This window comes from Aythya ferina (genome assembly GCF_964211825.1).
Source record: "Aythya ferina genome assembly, chromosome: 6".
Classification (NCBI taxonomy): domain Eukaryota; kingdom Metazoa; phylum Chordata; class Aves; order Anseriformes; family Anatidae; genus Aythya; species Aythya ferina.
Window position 1 is genome coordinate 35938892 of NC_140303.1, and position 16795 is coordinate 35955686.

Here is a 16795-nt window from a genome sequence, read left to right on the forward strand (position 1 = left end):
TGTCTTTTAGTCTTCTTGCCAAAATACAAGGTAATGCTCTGTGTAATACTAAACTCTACCATCTCCAGTCTGACCTATGAATCTGATTTAGCACAACAGTCAAATGCTGGCTTAATGCAAGCAGGTTTGTGCTGTTGCTAATCCTGTGTGTGAAAAATCAGTCTGCTTTTTTTTCCCCTTTCCTACTTCAGATGCTGCAAGGTCTCTTAAGCCCTGTTATGTTGCAAGTTCTGATTTATTTATTTATTTTTTATTTTTTTTTTTGAAAATCTGTAGTTCTCCAGTACTTACGTTCAAAGTCTTCTGGAGGGTTTGCTTTGTTCTTTGAATAGCTCTGTAGTTTCTTTATCCACTAGTTTACCTTTTCTCTCTCTGCAAACTGGGTCTTAACATTTTCGTTCAAGGTAGCAATTCCATGCCACTTTTTCCTTATATGACTGGACCCACTTGTAATATCTAAAGTAAATCCACAAAGCTGAGTGTAAATCCAAAAACATTAAATAGTTGGATTCTTTGGAAAAGAAATAAATGTACATACTTAACTCCATATCCATCCTCTTCCAAAATGCTGCCCTAAATGAGGGCCATACAATGTAGGGCGGGAGGGATCTGAAGATTATTTGTCAGGCGGTCCTTGAAATGCTAAAAATCACAAGGTGTTAGAAAAGAACCTAAAGAATAGATGTCTTAAATTTCTTCAGTAGTAGCTGTCCTGTGTTTGCACTACAGGAATTAAACATCTTTTCATTTTGGGAAATTACCAACAGAAATCTTATTTCTTGGACTTTCCAGCCATTTACCATCTGCTCCTGGAGAGGCTCTGTTTTTATTTATACCATGTAATGATGCCCGACTTTTGATGTCCTTTGTTAATTGATAATTCATGCACAGACTGCCACTTCAAGTGATGAAGCTTGTCAGTTCTTGAGTTGTTCTTCTTTTTTTTTTTTTAATGTAAGCCGCCAGTAAGACATTTTCATCTACTTTTGGTGAAAGAGCTGTTGTGAATCTTATTTATCCAGCTGTTGAAAGTGAGAACAATCAGCTTGATATGTTTGTTCTTTAACACAAACTTGACCATCTAACATACTATAGATTTCAGTGATGCTACTAAGTTGACTGTAGAGAAGCTAGACTTTCTTGATGTCTTTATTTTGGAATTTGTAGGAGTGCTTTTAAACTTGATTCTGTCTTGAAAGATACTTTACGTCCATAACAAACTTCAGACTTCAGTCTTCTGTGAAGAACTTATACATTTAAATATCTATTCATAAAGCAGCTGAAATGATTAAATGATTCTTGTCCAGCATTTTTTGGATTTAAAGAAAAAATCCTCTTTATGGAGAAGTGGGGGTGATTGTGTTTTTTTTTTTTTAATTCTTTGGTATTATTTCAGAAATACTCTTTTTCTTTTCCGTTTCAACAGTCTTTCTAAATATAACTTGCCATGCTTTACTTGCAAATAAAAGTATTCTGCGTTCTTTCCTGTAATTCATTTAGTGGAACAAGTGACCAACTTAGACAAGCAGTACAGAATAACTTTACTCAGTGCATGTATTCGCATTAATATAACCCTAGGGACCCTTTTATAGACTGTGGACATTAGAACAGGATTAAAAAAAAAAAGGTGATCACAGCAACCTGATAGATTAAAAAAAAAAAAAATATCTCACAGCATATGGCTAAAATGTATATTTTCACGACCAGAGAAATAGTTAGTTGGAAGCTTTTATTTCTGTTTTGCTTATTTTATGCTTTTGCTGTATTCCAAAATAATACGAACCTGTGAAACAGGATTTTCCCTTTCAGGAAGAAGTCAAAACAGACTTACAACAAATGCAGAAGTGTTGTCAGAATGCATTTGTGATGACAAGCTCATTGTAATTGTACTTCTCCATGAACTGTTTGTTTTGATGTGTTGGCTTTTATAAACTTCAACTAAAAACTCTCTTGTTGGATGACGCGTAAGGAGGAGATGCTATGGTTGGAATTGCAGATCATGCTCTTCTAAGAGATGCTCTTCTAAGAGTTATCAAATTTTTGATATCATAGCACCCCACAAAAAAAAAAAAAAAAACAACACAACTTTAATCAGTTGTTTCCTAAAAATGTGACAGACATGATCCAAATGTGTTAAATTAATTATTTTTTTGCCTTAAGACTTACCCTTCGTATAGACTTTTTAGGTGTTACTTTTTTTTTTTAATATTGTTAACTTGCTTTATTTGTACATAACTTTATTTTATCAGAAAGCCAAAGAGCGTATCGGTTTGTGCAAGGCAAGGACTGGGGTTTTAAGAAATTTATCCGAAGAGATTTTTTACTAGATGAAGCTAATGGTCTTTTACCAGATGACAAGCTTACATTATTTTGTGAGGTAGGTATAAGCTTTTAAGTGATAAGTTTTAAAAAGGAAAAAAACAAAAAACTGCTTTTTTGTATGTTTTTATGTTCATTTTAACACTAATATAAATGTTTTGTTCCATAAATAAGTATGGTAAGATATGCATTAGTTGCATTGTCTGCATTGTACTGTTTGATTTTTTGATACGTGTTGAAATCTAGATTCAGGCAATCAGTTCAGATTTACTCTGCAACTCCCAAGAATTTGCCAGGATTATGTTAAAGTCGGCTGTAAAATTGTTTATGAAAAGGTGGCTGATAAGTGCTGTGTAAAGTGTCGTTTAACTGAGGTCACTTTCAAATAGGTTGTGTTTGAAATTATAGGATTGTTCTTCAATAGTTAGGCAAAAAGGAAATATCTGCTGTTTGCATTATTAAAAAAAAAAACAAAACATAGCTAATAGTTGGAATCTATATTACTATAATATTATTCATGGCTTTAGCCAGTTAGCAATTTTTTTCACATAAAGTATTTTTATAGTAACTGTTATATGTTGTTTTTGAACAAATACAAGTATCCTGCATAAAGATGTTCCTTAGTGTACTGATAATTAATATTGAGAGCTATGGTGTAAGTTCATGGTATATTATAGGTCACTTTTATAATATTGTTTTTTGTTGGTAACCTATGTTGTCATATTAAAACTGAGTAAAATGCTTATTATATGTTAAAAATGGAAGCTAGAGAAAGTCGCAATGTAAGTACTGTGTGTTAAATATACATTGGCTGGCTATCTCTGCTGCCATGAAGTGATTAGTGGCTTAGGAGGATGATGGATGTTTTAACTGCTAATAAGTTTGCTTTGATCTGTGTATTTACAGGAAATGTGTAAAATTGTCTTGGCAAGATTACAATTTAATTATATGTCATTATGCTATGTAGGAAGAATAATTGAAATGTGGCCCCTGAGACTAGATATTGCAAATATAGTGCATCTTATTTTCACTTAGACAAGTTAAATTAGCTGCATGATAAATTTGTTATGAATACAATTATTTGGGTGATAAAAGCAGATGTAACAAGTGTTTTATGGTTCTGCAAAGATATTCTTGAGTATTTTGTCATTTTAAGTTTTCCTTGTTATAAATGGTTTGTAAATAAACAGCTCTTACTGTTTGTTTTTGGAATTAGGTCACTACATAATTTTAGAGAGAGCTTGTTTTATAACAAATTATAAAACAATAAATTATCTGCAGAGATGTTTTTCCTACAGAGTGCTTAGATAATGAGGTCTTAGACTGCTTTCTTAACTTGTTTTCTAAAGTATCACACCTTATTTACTGTTGGACCACCACAGATTCAAAACCGCAAAAATGATGTGCATTTTCCATGTCTGTCATCTCACACACTAAACTTGTTCAAGTCATAATTTGTACATTCTTGTACACCCTCATACAGGAGGGTATGCAATGTAAAAAAGAAACATTAATCCTAATCCATAGATGCAGTGCAAAAGCTGCATCTTGCATAGCTTCCTAAGAAGTAAAGTGAATCTGATCTTGTGGAGAAAGAACTTGGATGTCCTGCTCAGATTCCAGGACCCAGAAGATGGATTGTTCACTATTTGTTTTAGCATTTCCTCGTCGTTTTGGAGTTTAGGGGATAAATACCTTTGTTCTTGTGAGTGGTCTTGCAAACACAACTCTGAAATATCTGGAGTAAGGGTCATGTGTTTGAAAAAAGGATATGTTTTACGATTGGTAGCTTAAGATGAGTTTTCAAAAGTTCTGTGGCTTTAATGAGATTGAATCACTTTAGATTGGATTTCAGCTCATTTAAAAACAACACAACGCTTTGATTCTAAGCATACTGTCTGGATGTGTGATATATGAAATACTAGATCACCAGAGACCAGCTTGAGTAAATATAAAGATGTAGCCAGCCTTTCTAGGCAGTGTCTGTAGCTAACAGGGAAAAGTTCCTGCGTGGACAACTTGGAGCAGGAACTTAAAGTGAGGTCTCTGGAGAAGCAAAACTTTCCTTTTAAAACAAAGGACTAGTGTTGCTAGGCTGAAACTCCCTTTTGTGCATACATGTACTTCCTGAAATTGTGCTGTGAAAACAGAAGTAGAGTACACCATAGACCTACAGAGCTTTGAATGCTGGAAATGTATAGTCTTAGTGTGAAAGTGAAGGTTTTGAGTACTTTGGGATACTTTTCTTTTTAAAAAGTGGAAGAATATAAGGGAATTTCTTCTCACAAGGGGATATAGGATGAGAGGGAATTAGTAAATGATTCAAATCCTCAAACTGCTGTTTTAATTGGATCATCATCCTCTTCTGATCTGGTATTTCTTTTGCACTCCTATGACTTTCTGTGAAGCTTAGCTATGCTATTTTTGCTTTATGTCAGATTTATTCCAGATGCTGTGCCTCTGGATATCAAACATAGCACTGATCTTAACAGTGTCACCATTTTCTTAATATATTATCCTAATTTTCTGTATTTTGGGAGATGCAGTGATTGAGATCCTGTAGTATGGCTCTGTCCTTTAGGAAGGTTTTATTCTCAGGCGTGTGCTCTCAGACAACAGAAATAAGACCTGCTGAGCTCTTCTATTTTCCCAACAGAGTGATTAAAAGGACTTATGTAATTTTTTTCCAAAAAAAAAACACAAGTAAGAATGCTACTGTCCTGTTAATTTACTATGTGAAAGATTTAAACCTGGAGGATACTGACAATGTATTCACTTCAGATGCACATTTTTAAATTTAACCAGTTCTGTACAAGCATTACAACCTGTGAGTATTCATTTATTATTTTAGTTATTTCCTAGATCTTATATTCTGTTGACTTCTAAAATAATGGCTTTTAATCTTGTTCGGAAAAACAATCGCCTGTGACAAAGCAAAACAGGATAATGAAGGAGCTATGTTACTTGCACTCAGATTGTGTTATCAGTTTGCAAGTTAGGTATGAACTCACTAATTAGGAATATCATAGTGTTTAGAATTTCTGTGGATTGTTTTTACAAAACTTTTGTGCTCTTGTGATCTTAATGACCTGTTTAAAATTTTATTTTGTATATATTTACTTAAATGTGTGAGGAGTGAACAGTTAATTTATCTCTGAAATAGTATTAACATTTACTTATGGTGTCATGTCTCTTCTTGACTCACTGTTGCTAATTTTATTATGTGGTATTTTGTTTTGGTTGGATAAATGCACAATGTTAGTCTAAATAAAACTGTATTTGTTTTATGTTACTTAAACTGTAGAATGGTTCTGGCCTAATGCCAAAAACACCGCTGTTTTGTGCTTTGCTTTGGAATTGCTGAACTTGTAGCAATAGGTGCTGTAAATTAATTATTATTGGCATTCAGTTATGAAAGAGTTGTCTTGCTGTGATTTTCTGTTAGGTAAGCGTGGTCCAAGACTCAGTAAATATATCAGGACAGTCTAATACAAACACTTTGAAGGTACCTGAATGTCGACTAGCAGAAGATTTAGGGAATCTCTGGGAAACAACAAGATTTACAGATTGCAGTTTTTATGTAGGAGGACAAGAATTCAAAGCTCATAAATCTGTCCTTGCAGGTACTTTCTACTTTTGTATTGCTATTATTTTGCTATTAAAATTGCTAAAAGCTTAAAAACTGATTATATTTAATATTTACGTCTCTTGCTGTAGCACGATCTCCAGTTTTTAATGCAATGTTTGAACATGAAATGGAGGAAAGCAAAAAGGTAAGCCTTAGTGAAGACTTTGCACATAAATATTTGTACGTTGTAAAAAAGGGAAAATGTGCAGAAAACTTAACTGAGGAAGGTGAGTACTGCGTGATAGTGCGTGAGTGGAGGGGGGTACTACTGAATGCTTTTCCAATGAGTTCTGGGGGAATTTCTCTGTGCAGAAAGATTCTGATGGATTTGTTCTTATTTACATCTGCTCTAGGCTGTTTTGTTTTGCTTTTTAACGTTAGCTACTAATGCAATTGATCTAGCAGTGTCTGCCTATTTTTTTCTTTAGCTTCTACCTCACATAAGCCAATTGACTTGATTAATACATTATGGCAAAACTTGGAAGTTTTGTGTGGTCACTAGGGACGTGAAGGAACAACAAGTGAATTATAAATCACATTAAGCCCTGAAGCAGTGAAGTGCTTTTCATTCACAGTTTCTGCAAGCACTTGACCTCCATGAGTGTTTTGGATGGATAGTTATTTAATCAGCACAGAGAGCTGCTTCTGCTTTTATGCTCTTGATATCTCCTACAGCAAGGAGTTGTTCATCTCTTTCATGAAAAACGAATATCTAAAAGGGATTGGTTATAGGTAGAATACATGAAGAGGCAAGGAGAACTGATCAACTCACTAAAGGCTTATAACAAATGATTTCATATTGCAGGCTGCAACTGTAGCACTTGCATATGAATCTATCAGGTGACTGTGGTGCTGCAATACAACTAAGTTTTCACGAATGTGACTTTTTTCCTCCCTGCAGTTCACCAGCATGGAAACTTTCTCAGGCAGAATTAGAATATTGGAAGCATTTGCTTAGGATTTCTAGATTTTTTTTTCCAGACTTAAAGAAATCCAGACTTGAGCTGAAAGTGGCTCTTTGTTCTGTGTGCTACTCTGATTTCTAATGTTCCAAGCATATCGCTGTCAGGTTGGAAACTCAGCAATAGTTGTAAATGTTCCTGAAACTGCCACAGGTACAGCCTGTGCAATAGAGTCCACACAGACATTTCTAGAAGGAAAATGCAATTATTTCTTTTTGTAAGCTTTCCCAATTGATTTCTGCTTGACTAAGAGCTACTGTTTATTTACTTTCTGCTTAATATTGTAGAATAATTAGTTTAAAATTGTAAGGTTCTTGTATGATGGATGTGAAATGAAAATATAGCCTGCAACAGGTATTTGACATGTTTGTTTTAAAGATGTTGTTGAATTCCAGTGGTTTTTGATGATAATTCTTCTTTACCATTTACCAGAACCGTGTAGAAATAAATGATGTAGACCCTGAAGTTTTTAAGGAAATGATGAGATTCATTTACACAGGAAAAGCACCAAACCTTGAAAAAATGGCTGACAATTTGTTGGCAGCTGCAGACAAAGTAAGTAACCCTAAGGTCTTAAAACTAATGTTTGTCTGTGGAATGTTCCTCTTAAATATTTTTTTTAATTTGATATTCATCTCACTTTTTTAAATTCCATAAGAAGGATCTCATCAGAAATGCAGAAAGATGGAAGGGTAGACTTTTTTTAATCAGTATGAGGCTTAGAAACTGTTTGGTAAATCTTTACTGTTCAGAAGAGTTTCAGATGTTAATTGCATTTACTCTCTGTTAAAATAAATAAATAAAAATTCAGGGACTATTAATGTGATTTGGAAAAATCAGTCTTGAATAAATTTTATCCTCGATCTTTATATTCTTTAAGAGGATTTATACGAGTGTTTGAACAAATTCGAGTGTTTGAATTGTTTCGTAAAGTTACTGTTACTTCAGAGCTTTCATCTTTTTGTCTTTCCTACAAACTTTATAGTTCTAATCTTTCATCTCTTCTGTGTTGGGATTTCGTCTACTCTTTAAATTGTCACTCAGCAAAATGTTTTTTCTCCTGTGTTTTTTGAGATTAGAGGACTTAAAACAGCACAACAATTAAAGTGAGGTTATTCACTTTCATGTTATCTAATTTTCTAACTATTTTAAACTTGACCCGATACCTTGTTTATTCTTTTCACTGCTATACAGCTTGGGTTGAGATTTTAGGTGGCTATCCTCAGACAACATACAGTTGTTTTTCCCTGAGGAGTTTTAAGTAGCTCAGAACTCAGAAAATGCTCCTTTCAGTGTGTGTAATCTGAAACTCTCAGCTGAGATTGTGGCAATTTATTAAACTACCTAGGTGATTTCTAAATTAGTTGTGTAATTACATCATTAGTGGTGAAGCTGCCTGTTCTCATAGTCAACCTTATCACAACAATTTAAGTCAGCCCAGTAGTAAATTTCAAGGAACAATTACAATGTTGTTTTAGGCAATTTGTTTTCAATTTTCTTCAAGAACTGTTGAATGAGCACTGCCCTGGATTTGGTGACTTACCAGTTGCATTCACTTCAAATCTCATTGCCAGCATCTCATCTCTGTTTTTAAGCTCATTGTGTACTAGACCTTGACAAAACACCCAAGTGGGAAGGTGAAATGGTGTTTTTTATCAATGCCAGCTTGTATTGAAGACATTGATAAATGTAGAGAATGTTTTAAGATGCAGTTATATAATTGTCTGTGATAGCAGGGCATAAAGATAGTGAGCTAGAAGGTCCCTTTAGCTTTCTATAACAGTCCAAAATTTGCTATAAACTTTTCTATTGTTTCTGAATGAGGACTCTAAAAATTAGTATTCTGTATATTCCCTGTTATATTACCTATTAGGTATAGACTTGTTATAATTGTTAGTTATGCACTCTAAATAGAAGTATTCTAAAGAGTAGTATAATGATAAAATGGATGTAAAAATGCATAGGTCTAGAAACATAGAAGCTAGCCCAAGAATTTGACATTTCTTCAATGGTATTTCTTTGTTGCATGGTACGGTTGCTAATACAAAGGTATGAGTGGCAACTTGACTTATATATACACACACATACATATATATGTGCCACTTAAGCATCTAAAATTACTTTCATACTTGAAAACCGAGTGCTAAATTAAAAGGGATGGAGAAGATTTCAGTGGAAGTGTATACAGCTGACTGAAAACCGTTCGATGTATGACATCCTTCAAAATCAAAGCACAGTTCGTTCATGCAGAATGTAATAAGGGAATGTAATTATTTTGCATCAATTTTCTGGAAAAAAAAAAAAAAAGAGGGGAGTGGGAAACCTCAGAACAAGCCAGTTTCAAGCAGCCCAATGTATTTTTGCTTTGATCAGTTTCATGAAACTTTCCTTTGTATAATTTCTTGCCGTCTGCTTTGGGATGTAAACCTATCTGATGATGATTTTGATAAAGTGCCTTCGTATCTTCCTTGCTCTTCCTCCCACACTAAATTGAAGGAAAACAAACTTCTAAATGACTTTTGTTGTTTTAATAAAAAGTTCTTCCAGTAAAACATTCATCAATTTGTGTCTAATGTCTTATAATTTGAGGACTATTAATTACAGCATATTGAATTCTAAATTACCTGTTTGGAAGCAGTGTGATCTTAAACTTGAGAGGCAGTAAGCATATTCGTGGTGGCTGGACCTGTATAAAACTGTCTGTAGAAATAATGGTAGAAAGAATAAGTTTGAAGAATGATTAGTGTAGTTTTTTCTTTTATCAGTATGCACTGGAACGGCTGAAGGTCATGTGTGAGGAAGCACTCTGTAGTAACCTCTCGGTAGAAAATGTTGCTGACATTCTTATCCTCGCAGATTTGCACAGCGCTGAACAGTTAAAAGCACAAGCAATAGACTTTATTAACAGGCAAGTAATATTTACGAAACTCCAAATATATTAGTACTTATGTTTTGTGTACCCTCTCAATATTAGCACCGTTCTCTCTTCCAGGTGCAGTGTTCTTAGACAACTTGGGTGTAAAGATGGGAAAAACTGGAATAGCAAGTAAGTTTCCCTTCCCGATCTTCTGTACAAACACTGCCAAATAGACTGCAGATCTAAGGACTCTTACTTCATTTCCATGCTATTGAGGCTAGTCATGCACCATAGGTAAAGTAGGATTCAGTAGATTTTATCACAGTTAGGAATGTGACTTCCACTTCAGATGATAAGAGGAGTTAACTGCCCTCCAGTGTGAGGTCACAACAGCAGTTAGTTTTGATTCCTCTCCTAGGGATGTATCAGCTTTGTGAGGAAAGTGGCAGCAGCCTTCAAGTGGCAACCTGGGTGTGATTCCAAGAGTTAGATCAATCTGAGCCTGCAGCATTGTCAAAGCCAGAAGAGTAGTACTCTTCTTGCCTTCAGCAACATGTTTGTGCACCTTCCCACATGCCAGCACTAGTGCTCTTGATGTCAAGACAACTGGTCAGCCAGGTCCCTCTCATATGGCTGAGTCTGTAAGTGCTCATGCCTGCCCAAGAAATAGGTTGAGACTATGTGGCTCAGACTGTAGCACCGATTGCAGTACGTGCTTAGACCAGCTCAAGTGAATCATGGAATAGAAGATAGCTTCAAAATGGCCAGTGGTGGGCTGAAACATAGTAAAACAGCAACAGGGGATTTAGTTATTGCCATCAGAATCTCCAGAACAGTTAAAGGCTTGTGCTATACCAGTTACTTTAAATCTAGTGTTTTTCCTGAAGAACTTGAGCTCTTCACAGATGTCATGAATGAGTGTGATATGAAAGAGAAGTGAATGGTAGAAGGAAAACCATTAAATACTAGTAAAAACAACAACAACAACAACAACAAAACCAACACTATTAAACACTAATAAATGTAAATCAACTATATAGGCAATGTAGATTAGTTTTTGTGTTCCTCTTAGTGTGACTTGGAGCTTCCTAGTTTACTTCTGTCTTTGGTAATTGCTAGTAAAGATGCTGGTCATCTTTATTTCCCTGACTTATTATGGATGCTTTAGGTGAAGTAATTTTAGAGGGCCTGGCTTAACTGACCCTGAGTGCTAGGGAATCTAAACTTTTGGTGTTGTTGCTCAAGGCACTTACTTTTACTGACTTGCAGCAGAAAATTAAAGTCTTGCATTATAATCTGCAAAAGCTTTTTTGAGAGATTGTACTGTGCAGAGGTCAAATGCTAACTTTATTTCAGGAACCCTGTCAGGCATAATATGAAGGTGCTTATGGAAACGCAGGGCAACAGAAACTTGGGATCAATGCACAAGCTGTTCATTCCAAATCACAAATGTGTCTGTGGTCAATGTGTCACGCCTCAATCAGTGTAGTATTCTCCATGTACAGAATAAAATTTTATATTTTATATTATTTCAAAATACTGCATTTGCTTTTTAAAAGTTATATATGTTGTTTTCTTATTTCCTGGATATCAATGTGATACTGGCTGATACCTGTTGTTGCTGTTGTGTCAGTTAAAAATTGGCAATGGCTATTGAAAGCCATTCTGAATGTAGCCTGTAATCTTGTACTGAAGCAAGAGTGAATATCCAAGTATCATCTGCTGGTACTCAGACTGCGATCTCCCAGTGAAGGGTTCTGCAGTCAGCCAGCTAATCTGTCTCCATGACTTCTCTAGTACATGAACTATATCATTCTTGCTGCAGTTTAAACTGATGCATCTTGTCATCCTTCCCTCTCCAACAAATTGATCATTTCTTCTATGTAATGAGATTATCATGTCTTCCCCTGGTTTTCTCTTCTATATGCTAAACCTCATTTTTCCTACCTATCCTCTTATCATTTTTATTGTTTTTTCATGGGCAATTTCAAGGTGATTGTCTTACACTCTGCTCTGTATAGGACACAATTCTCTGTCTGAGGTCTAGCTGATATTGACTGGAGCAGGATACATAGCCCGTGTCCTACACATGGTGATATTAGTATACCCAAATTTGGTGCTCCTTCCCAAAGGCATTGTTATTGGCATTTGTAAACTTTGTCTGTCATGTTCAGTTGCTCTTCTGTAGTAATCCTGCCTTCCCTGCTCTTCTCCACTGTGTGTTTGTGCATTTGCTTTGTAAAATTGTGTGACTATTCTTAATACTTCTGTTTTCAGCCAAGCAACAGACATAATGGAAACAGCAGGCTGGAAGTCCATGATCCACTCCCACCCTCACTTAGTAGCAGAGGCCTTTCGCGCACTAGCATCTGCACAGTGTCCACAGTTTGGCATTCCACGCAAACGGCTAAAACAGTCATGAAATCTTCCATGAACTTAAAGAAATTGAATTGACTCTACTCCTCCATGTCCAGAGGTGTTTTCACAAACCATAACAAGAGTTTTTGTTATCCTTGTACACAGAACAGAAGCTGAAAAAGCCTATTGTTTGCTTTTCAGATGGATAATTTATGGTTTAATCCTCAGCTTTAAATTAGACTGATTACTCTAATTCACTGAAAGGCCTTAAATTATCTTCAATGACTCTAGTCCATATAGTTTAATGTATCTTGATTTTTTTATTATTATTATTTTTTAATGTGCCTTGTCTTTTTGACTAGGCTCTGCAGGATTGCACTAGCTCCATAATGCAGTAAAGTTGATAACTGAAGATTAATTTTTGAAAGGGATCTTCCATTATTTTCAGAAGAAAAGATTATTATAGTTTGGTCCTGTGCTAACTGGAAGGTTTTAACTAGCCTCTCATTGAAAGCACTTGAACCAGAGGCACGTAATGTACCCTAGGCAAGTGCTAAGTATAGGGAGAGCCTGTTTACCTTCAGCGAATGCCTACAGGCTATTTATGGCAATATACTGCTTTGAACATAATTTATTTTTCATTGTGGGGCAAATATGCAATGGTTTGGCCCAAAAATGTATTTTCATTACAGTTTGTAATGCTTATTGTGTGTGTGTCAAAGCTGTCCAGACGGTGAAAAGAAACACAGAATAAACCTCTTACTTGTGTTTCTTTACGGTCCATCACTAGTTTACATTTAATGCAGAACTGAATGAGAGGCAAGGAGTTCAATGTGAAAACGGAATAGTATTGTATATGGAAAAATATATCCCACATGTACGGTTACATAGCAAAGTAAAGGATGCATAGAATGACCAAATGTAAATTGAAGAAATGGGCCAAATGGATTATATGCACTTTTAACGTGTAACTTTTGTATGTTGTGTGGTACATATATATTTTGCTTTTGATGAATTAATGAGGTACAGGTAATTGTGGCTTAACTTTTTAGATACATTTTCAGATGCCCACAGCCACATGGGATTTAGTTTTGTTAGAAGAGAAAGGCATGTCTTTTTAAGACTCGGTTGAAGGTGACTATTGCAAGCTTTTGTATTTAAGTAACAGAATATTTTCTCTTATTTGAAAAAGGCATGTGAAAGATAAAATTCTGGAGGAGGGATTTTTCCCATCTCGATGTGTGTGCACAGTTTCTGCTAACACCTGGGGAGGCTGCATACACATCACGAGGAATATTTCCCTGAAATGTCAGATGGTGTTTGCAAGCAGAGACTTGCTCAGTCTTGCATTTCAGTTACTGTGCTAGCATTGTGGATGATACTGAAATTCTGCATAATGTGAAAAAGAAGAAACATTTGTAAACTGCTTGTCATGGGCCAGTTCTTTATTATATGAACCTTAGCTTTAATACCAACATCCTCAGTGTTTGATAGCTTTGTTTACAATTGGGAGGAAAAGTCTGCAGTAGTGCACACTCTAAATGTTTCCTGAGTTATTACATTAAGTTTACTGTAATAGTGATAATGCATTGTATTTTTTTCTTTGGGAAGACTTTGGTTTAGTGGTGGAGAATGGGAGGAGATCTCACCTAATTTATAATCATGTTTGGATAAAGGTTTTACTTTGCCTAGTTTAAAAAAAAAAAAAAAGTTATGCAGGGAGGAGAGAGGAGGAATTTCACATTGTTTACTATCTTAAAATCTATCTGCATCCTCATTTCATTAAGATTCATCTGAATTGCTCTAAATGAAATTTTTAGAGGAAAGAGTATATAGTTTTATACTTTGGTGTCTAGTGAACCATTAGCAAAGACAAATTGGAAAAAATGCCCGGGCCAATTTCTAAATAAAATAACCTCTAAACATGCGTTTTCTTACCTTCTAACTAAATCTTTATGATGGATAAAGTGTAAAATCAAAACCTTTAATAGTACGTAAGGCATCAAATTATATATTTACAGAGATTTATCCTTTTATCAATTTTTAAATATTTATCTAAGGTCTCATAAGCATTCTTCACAATAAGACGTAAAGGTAATTGTTCCCTCCAAAAAGTGATGTTTTTGCTGCACTGTGTAATGTGTTAGAACTAAATATCCTCATACCCATCACTGGTAAAACTTGCAGCTCTAACGTACCAAGTGACTTGAATATTTAATACTGTAATGATTGTCCAGTTCAGCTTGTTCTAAAGTAACAGCATACAGTAATTTAATGGAACGCTTAAGGATTTTATGAAGACTTTTTTCAGAAGCTTAATAGCACACTTTGTACCAAAAAGTCAGACACTGTGCTGTGATATTATCTACGTTGTGAAGTGTCCACTTTTCAAGTTAGGCAGTGTATACCATACGTTACACTAACAGGGAGAAAAAAAAACACAAAAATCATGGTTGATCTGTTTGAGATTTGGTTTTATTTATTATGTATATTAAGTTTTATCAGCTCTTAAGGAAAAGGTAAAACAGTTGCTGTATTCTTAAGTGAGTGCACTAACTATTCACCCCTTCTATTCTCTAACTACATGCAGTGTTCTCACTGGAGCAGGACAGCTGATAACTGCAGCGTTCGTCAGATTCAGTAGCTTGTTTTCATTCCCCGCATCTCAAGAGCTTGCCCTTCAAAACCTCAGTTGTCAGTTCTAAGTGCAGCAGATGTAAAACTATCTATTACAACGGACAGGTTTTTTTCAGGCTGAAGTCTTTAGGGTTTTTTCTTAGTTTTGTATACAGATTAGGAATATATTGTATGAAGGTGCCATGTTTTGGCTTGCCAACACTACTCCCTTGGATATATGTGAACCACCGCTTCCATACTTTTCTGGGGAGAACCCTGCATGTGTCCTGTGTGTGCGTGCGTGCGTGTGTGTGTATGACTGTGCGGTGTTTTTTGTCAAGAATGACTTTCTAAAAATAAGGACTCAATTTGCTGTTAAAATGCTATTATGTATTATATATTTTTTTTCCATTTGGACCTCTCCTAAGGAGATGCTTTGGGTGGAAGAGGCTTCAATAAACAATCCTTATTTTCTAGTCCATTTACTGCATGCAGAAGTATAAACACATTGTGCCTTTTTTAGGAAACTGTTGCAATGAAGGGAAGATTTAACAGGATACAAGATCTTTTAAAGTGGTATTTTTAAAGGTGAAGGAGAATATTTGACAGGTGGTTGAGTAAAAGTTACAGATTATACCTTTGAACTCTGTTGCATGTTGACTCTTGCTTCCACAATTAAGTTTCCCTGAGAAACTACACTAGTTTCACTGTGGAAACTGCAAAAATATGGAATTACAGATACAAGTTGAGTAATGGTTTATTTTGTGAAAATGTGAACATATTTGCTGTTACAAGCTGAGTGTATGTCAAAATATGATAATCACGGATACAGAGTTAGTTTTACAAGTTACTCTAGTTTTGATGTTTTTCTAAACATTGAGTGTTTAGCGTAAAATTCACCTTTGCACAGGTCAGTAGAAGACCTACATGGAGATGATGTTCCTTTTAAATCCTCATGGTAAGGTTTCTCCCTTGGGAGATTAAAATAATGTGCAGTACTTGAAACTGTGTTTCATAAGACAGTGAATTGCAAATGTGAGGTATTGCTGCCTGAAGTTGTTGAATTATGTTGACTTTTGCAGTTGGTTAAAATTCCTTATCTTAATTGATTTTTTTGTATTTGACAAATGGAATGTTCTTTATCTGGTGTTGATAGCATATTTAGTACAGAGCTTAGCTCATTAGCTAGCAAGACACTGACTTAGTCTCATAACTTGGCTTCTGCTTACAGTAAATGGACTGTTTGTAAAGGGAATTCACTATTTCAAGTGTTTTGCAAGGAACTTCGCTGTATTTGTAACCTGGTTTTTGAAGGCTTGAGATACATGAGTCCTATTTTAGAAATTAAGCCAGTGAAATGACTTAGACCTGTTTTGGGGTGGAAATGACTAAGAATTCAGATATGTAAACAGTTGTATCAAACCATCCAGCCTTTTTTTATCAGCTGATGTTAATGGTGAAATACTTTTTGTACCTTGTTGCTGAAAATATTTTTGCGTTTCAGCACATCAAGTTACAATAAAGTTGTTACTTATACAGAACGTGTCTGTGTGGCTTGTATTTTTTTCTCCTGTATATGATCATAGTGTCTCCTGTTGTTTCTGTGCTTTGAGAAAAATATTTTACCAGCACTGTAAAACAGGTTGGTGTAAAATATACTGCTGTCCTTCTGGAAATCTTTTTGGGGTAGGTTCGTATTGTAGTCTTGCTCTGATCTCCACTATTTTTCAAGTTTGATACTTTAAAATAATTAAAATAACAGAGCTCTGAATAGCTTATGGGTTGCTTTCCTGAGAAACAACTGCCTTTGCATGGACTGTGTAAGAATAGGTGCTCAGTGGGAAGGAGAATTGCTCCTCGGGTAATGAAGGCTGTGGAGATGAAGATGAGTTTCATGGTTTCTAAGAGGTTGGCTTTTTTTTTTTTTTTTTTTTTTTTAAATCACCTACCATGGCAAACAGTCCCTTTTTCCTGCCAGTGAGTATAGGTTCATAATGACCATGTGTAACAGAAGACTACTACCATTTCTATGGGAAGAGTAGTGCATAAAAGTAA

The 16795-nt window shown here is 35.1% G+C and overlaps 1 protein-coding gene across 2 annotated transcripts in view; it reads left to right on the forward strand.

The window, feature by feature from the left end:
* Window positions 1–16281, forward strand: part of SPOPL (speckle type BTB/POZ protein like) — a 33057-nt gene extending 16776 nt beyond the window's left edge. For both annotated transcript variants that reach the window (XM_084523604.1, XM_084523605.1), the window contains exons 5-11: window positions 2250–2377; window positions 5765–5942; window positions 6037–6092; window positions 7342–7464; window positions 9675–9817; window positions 9902–9955; window positions 12044–16281. In XM_084523604.1, the coding sequence (XP_084379730.1) occupies window positions 2250–2377; window positions 5765–5942; window positions 6037–6092; window positions 7342–7464; window positions 9675–9817; window positions 9902–9955; window positions 12044–12188 (827 nt within the window). In that variant the 3' untranslated portion in view covers window positions 12189–16281. The remainder of the gene's footprint in view (window positions 1–2249; window positions 2378–5764; window positions 5943–6036; window positions 6093–7341; window positions 7465–9674; window positions 9818–9901; window positions 9956–12043) is intronic.
* Window positions 16282–16795: the final 514 nt, after the last annotated feature.